This window comes from Erinaceus europaeus, chromosome 3, assembly GCF_950295315.1.
Source record: "Erinaceus europaeus chromosome 3, mEriEur2.1, whole genome shotgun sequence".
NCBI lineage: Eukaryota > Metazoa > Chordata > Mammalia > Eulipotyphla > Erinaceidae > Erinaceus > Erinaceus europaeus.
Genome location: NC_080164.1, coordinates 48,003,733 through 48,011,462, shown reverse-complemented (window position 1 = coordinate 48,011,462; position 7,730 = coordinate 48,003,733). Strand labels below are relative to the sequence as shown.

Below are 7,730 nucleotides of genomic sequence, written 5' to 3'. Positions count from 1 at the left end.
TGCGCTTCGTGCCACATGTGCTTATCCCGCTGCACTACCGCCAGACTCCCCATAAAGGAAATTTATATAGTGTATGGGATCTTTCTGATATTTGCCCATTTGCTAAGAAGTTGTTTCCTGGATTCCTATTTTTTTGTTCTTTAGAACAGTTTAAGATGAAAGCCCCATACTAGCTAACGTGTCTTGTAGATACTTTCTACTATCATGCTGATCACAAATTTAGGATGAACAGCCTGCTACAATAAGTACTGTACTATTGACTTTTAAGAAAAAGTGAATAGGTCAGGGGAAGATAGCATAATGGTTATGCAAAGGGACTCTACTGTCTGAGACTCCAAAACCCAGGTTCAGTCCCTAGCACCACCATAAGCCAGAACGGAATAGTACACTGGTTAAAAAAAGAAAAAAAAAAAGAAAAGAAAAAAAAATAAAGTGTTCTTAAAGTCTGTGAACTCAAAAAATCAAGTATTTAGAGTTCTTTGAAATGATATTGTTCTTTTAAATGTGGAGGAAAAAAAGGAACTGAAACTCCTCTGTTTGGGCTATAATATAGTACACTCAAATGGTGATATCAGGCTATTAGAAAGTTTACCAACATGAAAAATGTGGCACTATTGATGATGGTAGCTTGCGTTCTTGAATTATTTCATGTATTTTCAGTGACTGAGAACAATTTCAGCTTTTAGGCAATTAATCTTATTGGTTTTTTATGTCAGGCCAGATTAATTTTAAACAAGTTTAATATATTTTAAAATGGTTCCAACACTTGACTATCCATGTTCTGCTGACATGAAAAATTTAAAGTTATTGAAACATAAATGTGTTCTACATGTAAACAAATTGCTATTCATTTCATTTAGTTAATCTTCCTAAGAGCCTAGTTATACCGACTGCTTACTGAAACTTTAATATGGTTTCTTCAAATGGTTTTCTGAATTTCTGAAATATCAATAAGCTTAAAATACCGGTCAAATGTTTATCATTAAAGCACTATATATACTACCACAAAAACATGAAATAAAGTATTTGGAAATTATGTTATCAGTATAGTATGTTACACAAATATCATTTCATGATTACCATAAAACCAGAAAAAAAATTTTTACTAAAGTGCAAAACTAAAACAAAGCTTGGCTTTGATATTTTTTAAATGCTCAACATTTAAAAATTAAAAAAGAAAGGATATTAGATATACTTTTTCCATCTTAAGTAAAAACTGAAAGTATATTAGATACACCTTCTCCATCTTAAGTAAAAACTGAAAGTATATTAGATATACCTTTTCCATCTCAAGTGAAAACTGAAAGTATATTAGCTATCGTTTCTTTTTTTTGCCTTCAGGGTTATCACTGAGGTTCAGTGCTGTAACTATGGAGCCACAGTACCTGGCAGCCATTTTCCTTCTCCCCTCCCCATTTTATCTGATAGGACAGTGAGAAATTGAGAGAGGAGGACAGAGAGGGAGAGGAAAATTCCAGAGTAGGAATCTCCCAGCCCCTATTTATTATTGTTTTCTTTTTAGTTCTTCATCTAGAATTTCACCCCATGTATCTGCATCCAACTCGCACATGAATATTCCTGATAAATCGTCAGGAGATTGTATATTGCTGTATCTTCCACTTAGCCATTCACATTTCACTTGGCTCGTACGGTAACTCTTCACTAGTATTTCCTGAAAGAGATAAACAGTCATTAAATTGAGAATGTAGTAGGTGGTTGATTATTGAGCTTGTTTGAAACTACAGGAATGAATTGACTGGGTTGAAAAGATTAAGTATTTACACTTATTTACACATACGCAAATGAACGTGTGTGCATGGCTGCACGTGTGTATATTTGTAGAGTTAGTCTTAGCCTTTGCTGGGTGTACTGGATAAAGTGGAGTGAAAAGTAGTAAAATATTCCTTTTATTTAACAGAGGAGAATGCCTGAATTCATATATATTCATATATATATATATGTATATATATATATATATACATATATATATATATATGAGAGGATGTGATTTGCAGGAAAAGGATAGTAATTCAGCTTGAACTCTTTTTTTTTTTTTTGCCTCCAGTGTTATTGATGGTGCTAGGTGCCAACACTATGAATCCACTGCTCCTGGAGGCCATTTTTGCCATTTTATTGCCCTTGTTGTAGTTTAGTTATTGTTATTATTGTTATAGCTATTGTTGTTGGAAAGGAAAGAGAGAAATCGAGAGAGGAGAGGAAGAAAGAGGGGGAGAGAAAGATAGACATCTGCAGCCCAGCTTCATCACTGGGGAGTCGACTCCCCTGCAGGTGGGGAGCTGGGGGCTCAAACTGGGATCCTTCAGCCTGTCCTTGTGATTTGCATAGGTCCTTGTGATTTGAGCCATGTGCGCTTAACCACTGCACTACCGTTCAGCTCCCTTGAATTCATTTTTTGAAAGCCAACACACTGTCATCTGGCATATGAAATCCTACTGCCTCTACAGATATGGCAGAATACAGAAACCTACTACATAAGCATTCTCAAAAACACTGCAGACTACAAATGCAGAACTTACCTTCCAGGACAAATCCCCCTTTTTAATATCATTATCTATTTCTCTTGGGCACACAGATTTTAAAGCAATACAATGTCTCTTCCATAAGGAGTCATTTAATGTTATTATGTGATTCCATCCCTTGCATGTCACTGAAGCATTGGATAAACTCTGTATATCCAGCATACTGAAAATTTGAAGAATAAGTTCTATAGGTAGCTGTTCAACAGTTACTTTGCTTCTCTCTATCATCCTGAAGATCCACAGAATTTGAGTGTATGTCCAAAACTCCAGAATTTTTGTTCCAGTTGGAGTTTTCTGCATAGTTTGATGTTTTGTAAATTTTACTCATGTGCAACCTAAAAAGACAAGGCACAAACATACTCAGCTTCTTCATGTTAGAGCACATGTCCTAGTGTGAGCCAGATACCTTCTGAATTTAATTTGAAGAATTTTAACTTTCATAGCCTGAGTTTTTAAATCTGTAAAATTGGGGCAAGGATGTGCCTCTCCTCAGTGTTTTTGTAAATATTAATAGGAATATTGTGTACACCATTTAGTCTCACATACAAATTGTACACAGGAGGTGCTCAACATCTTTTTAAATACTTGTAAATGGGTTTGTTCCTAAACATTTATTTGGGTTTTCAAAAACCATTCTCTAAAAAATAGAAACGAGTTTTCATGTCAGATTATAATTTATTTTGTTCAGTAGCAGAAATGAGTGGCTAAGAAAGTTGTTATATATATATATATATGTATATATATATATCTTAATACTACTCAGCTATTAAAAATGATGAAATCATCTCTGTTGACTCATCTTGGATGGAGCTTGCATGAATCACGCTAAGTGATAAGCCAAAAAGAAAAGGATGAATACTGGATGGTCTCATTCACGGGTGGAATTTAAGAAATTAGGACAGGAAGGGAAAACACTAATTAAATTAATCTGGGTTTGGTGTATTGCACCAAAGCATGGGACTCTGGAGAAAATGGGGGTGAAGGGGTTGGGGGTCTTGGGACAAGAACCTAATCTGGGAGGTAAGAAGTGTTCTCAAACACCTATCAAAGGGGATGAGAAATTGTACCCATGTGTCAGCAATTATACTCTAATGGATTAACCTCCCAATAAAGTAAACAACAAACAAACAAAAACCACTGAAAGAATACACTGTTTTTTTTTTTTTTTTTTTTTTTTGGCTCCCGAGGGTTATCATTGGGGCTTGGTGCCTGCACTATGAATCCACTGCACCTGGGGGCTATGTTTTCCCTTTTGTTGTCCTTGTTGCTTATCATTGTTATTATTGCTGTCGTTGTTGGATAGGACAGAGAGAAATCGAGAGGAGAGGGAGACAAAGGGAAAGACACCTGCAGACCTGCTTCACCACTTGTGAAGCGACCCCCGCCCTGCAGGTGAGGAGTGATAGGCTTGAAATGGGACCTTATGTGGGTCCTTGTGCTTCACGCCATGTGCACTTAACTCCCTAGACTACCACCCGGCCTCCAGAACACACTGGATTTTAAGTATTAAGAATTTTTCTTAGGGGTGCTGGTAGATAGGTCACTCAATAGAACACACACTTTACTATGTGTGAGAATCCATGTTTGAGTCTTCAGCTGTCACATGAGGACACTTGTAAGAAGACCGGTGGGGTGTGATACCTAAAACAGACTGACTAGCTTTTTCCAAAATGAAGACCCCAAATCTTCATCTGCAATATTCTTTCCTTTAGGTTCATGATTAGTCAACAATTTGTTCTGCTTTATACCTTAACTCTTTTTCAGCCACCAGGTTCCAGATGTTACCATGAGGCCAGCCTAACTTCTCTGGGCAAAGGATCCCACCAATATGTCCTGGATCCCCACCTCCCCAGAGCCCTACACCACTAGGAAAAGAGACAGGCTGGGAGTATGGATCGGCCTGTCAACGCCCATGTTCAGTGGGGAAGCAATTACAGAAGCCAGACCTTCCACCTTCTGCATCCCACAATGACTCTGGGTCCATACTCCCAGAGGGATAAAGAATAGGAAAGCTATCAAGGGAAGGGATAGGATATGGAGTTCTGATGGTGGGAATTGTGTGGAATTGTACCCCTCTTATACTATGGTCCTGTCAATATTTCCATTTTAGAAATTAAAAATGAAAAAAAAAGAATGTGAGGAGTGAGGCTTCATGAGTAATGAAGTGGTACTGTGGTGTCTCTCCATTTCTGTGTTTCTCTGTCTCTCACTCTTTACTAAGAAAACAAAATGTCTGCCAGGAGTGGTAGAATTGTGTAGGCAAGGAGCCCTAGTGTAATTTGGATAGCAAAAATAAATAAATAAAATAAAGACTATTATTTATTTATTCCCTTTTGTTGCCCTTGTTGTTTTATTGTTGTAGTTATTATTGTTGTTGTCATTGTTGGATAGGACAGAGAGAAATGGAGAGAGGAGGGGACGACAGAGAGGAAGAGAGAAAGATAGACACCTGCAGATCTGCCCCACCGCCTGTGAAGCGACTCCCCTGCAGGTGGGGAGCCGGGGTTCGAACTGGGATCCTTATGCCGGTCCTTGTGCTTTGCGCCACCTGCGCTTAACCCGCTGCGCTACAGCCCGACTCCCTAAAGACTATTTTTGAACATGCACACAATTCGATTCTATTAAATTCTTGAATACTTCTCTGGAGGAACTGATGTCTTGATTATTAAGGTCTTCATTTATAATCTATGACTTAATCCTAAACCTGATGAGCTTTAAGTAGTAAATCTAAGTAAGACTGGTTTTGTTACTTGTACCTCATGTATGTATGACACATGTGTGACTGGTGCTTGACACAACACTATATGAAACATCTGAGAGGGACAAAGTGAAGTGGGGTTATAATACAAAGTTTCACACATTCATTTGTAGGATTGGTGTTTTCAAAAGGTCTCTGGAAGTTATTTAACACACATAGTTAATTATTAACTGAGGATAAAGGATACAGATACCATCAAGTAACAGAGATCACCAAGTAGAAACAGTGTTTATTATAATTCTGCTAGGTATATCTGTGACTTAAGATTCAAAGTTCACTTTCAGCTTTACCTAAGAGTTTTGTAGTTAGGTGAACACATGCAGCTATGTTTGCACATAGAGTTCATATTAAGATAATTTTATTACATTCTGCATCTTCTTTTGTAATAAAGCATAGGGATGGAAGAGGGATTTGAGGTACAGCGAAAATACTCCTGTTCACTCAGCAGAAAACAGGACTCCCCCTTCTAGGTCTGTTACTCACTTGTTTCTAGTCTTGCCAACAACACAGTAGCTTCCTTTCATTTGCTTATGATCCAAGTGGGCTATGGTGGTTAGCATTTTAAGGTCTGTATTGCTCAGAAGACACCGTCTTGAGGATTTGGGTAAGCAATAAAGCAAACTGGTAAAAACAAAATTATAAGTCAAGAGCATGGTTTTGTGACATACTTCCTCTAATCAACAAAACAAAGTGAAACCACCATGTTCTTGGATCTCACGACAGGAGGACCTTACTGTGCATTTAAACATTTGCTATTTTTCACTGGCCAGATAAGCTCCCTCCCATTATGGTTACTCCACCTTAAGAGACTTTCGATTTAAAAAACTTTTGACTTAGTCCGAGGAACACTTGAGTTTCTTTAAATCTCACTAGACATCTTCCTTCTTCTAAGTCCAGTTTTGCCATGACTGGAGAAGCATTCTCCTCAGTCCTTTTTCTTTTTTATGAACCAAATTGTTGAACTGTCTCTCCAATTTCAGGTGTCATAAGAAAGGAGGCGAAAGTGAGGCAGCGCTGAATTGCGAGGCAGGTGTCACCCGCCCTTCAGGAGACCTCTTCCCTGTCAGACAGACAGCACCCCGGAGGATCGAAGGAATGGCTTCGCCGGGACTTCTGAACTACCCTCCTCGCACATCCTGCAGGTGTTGGACTTCTAGAAGTATCACCTCCAGGGCTATCTGAGCTACTGTCCTTGCGTACTCGCGAAGGATGCAGATGTCAGAGTTCCATAAACATGGTGTAGAGACACATGAATCACAACAATCCTCAGCGCCTGATACACCCAATTGAGAGAGTTAGCCTGGTGCCAGGGGATGCACGACAGCTTGACCGCCCCGACGACGGCCGTAAATGAAGAACTTCCTACCTCCAAGTCCAAGGCGGCACCTGCGGGGACCAGCCATAGGGCCGGCGGCGGCGGCAATGTCAGCCGTGTCTCTAGGAGGGTTGAGTCCTTTCTTCTGCGAGAGGAGAATTCAAATCCTTCGCGTCCACCTCACAAGCCCCGCCCCCACACAGCCCGCCCCTCGAAGCCCCGCCTCCCAGAAGCCCCGCCCCTGCACTGGAGCCGCGAGCGCCGCGCATCGCCTTTTGGGTATTGTAGTTCTGCTTGGGCTTTTCAGCTTGTCAAAGAAGCACATGCAAGGCTTCCAGAACTACACACAATGTCGGGAGTATTCTGGGTGTTCCTGCGCGTGTCGCTGTTAGAGAGGCGGGGCTCCAAACCCGACGCCGGGGCTGCTTGGGCTACAAGAGTCTAGAACAGTCTAGAAGACTTAAAAAAAAAAAAAAAATCTCCCTCTTCCCGGGTTTACTGGAACCCTGTAGAGCTCCTCCCTTCCGCCTCCCCCACACTGAGAAAAGCAGAAACGGCCGTGGGGGCTGTCTCCTGTCGAAGGGAGCTTGTCCTTTCCGCCATGTCAGGGGCCTTCGAGCTGCAGCCTCTGGATGGTGGTCCCCGGCTGGCCCTGGCGCCCGGGGAGACAGTGATCGGCCGCGGCCCTCTGCTGGGAGTAAGTGTGCGAGGTCCTGCTGCGCCCGCCCTTCCCGTCTGCTTTTTAGCACATTTCTCAGTCCACTTGAGTCCTTCACAAAAGTGCCTTTGAAAAGCAAAGACTTGCGTTAGCATTATTATAGTCTCATCCAGGAGTCGGCAAAACTATGACTCCCTCTGCTTGCTTTTATATAAGCTCACTTAAGTATTTTTTAAATCAAAAAGTGCCAACAAACAGCCTCTCCGGGAGAAAGTCGCCTCGAAGGCTGAGGATAGTTTCTTTTGGCCAGAAAGACAAGTTTGCCAGCCTTTGATCTCCCAGAATATTTTAGGCGTTTGGGTTTTTTTTTTTTTTTTTTTGGACTTTTCCATAGCTAATCTTTATCTGGTTTCCTGACTCTGATTTTAAGGCTGTACATATATCAACATTTTTAATCCC

General features: G+C 40.5%; 2 protein-coding genes across 4 annotated transcripts in view; one reads left to right on the top strand and one right to left on the bottom strand.

Annotated features, from left to right (window-relative positions):
• Positions 1–1,259: 1,259 nt before the first annotated feature.
• Positions 1,260–6,575, bottom strand: FBXO48 (F-box protein 48). The gene is given in 4 exon segments (XM_007521280.2): positions 1,260–1,672; positions 2,538–2,745; positions 2,747–2,875; positions 5,782–6,575. Coding segments are annotated over 4 exon segments (675 nt in total). The 5' UTR covers positions 5,952–6,575; the 3' UTR covers positions 1,260–1,504.
• Positions 6,576–7,034: 459 nt separating this feature from the next.
• APLF (aprataxin and PNKP like factor) overlaps positions 7,035–7,730 on the top strand; it is an 89,380-nt gene continuing 88,684 nt past the window's right edge. The window contains exon 1 of one of the 3 annotated variants that reach the window (XM_060187171.1): positions 7,035–7,310. In XM_060187171.1, coding sequence (XP_060043154.1) covers positions 7,215–7,310 — 96 coding nt within the window. In that variant the 5' untranslated portion in view covers positions 7,035–7,214. The remainder of the gene's footprint in view (positions 7,311–7,730) is intronic. The other 2 variants (XM_007521262.3, XM_060187172.1) reach the window with 2 other exon arrangements.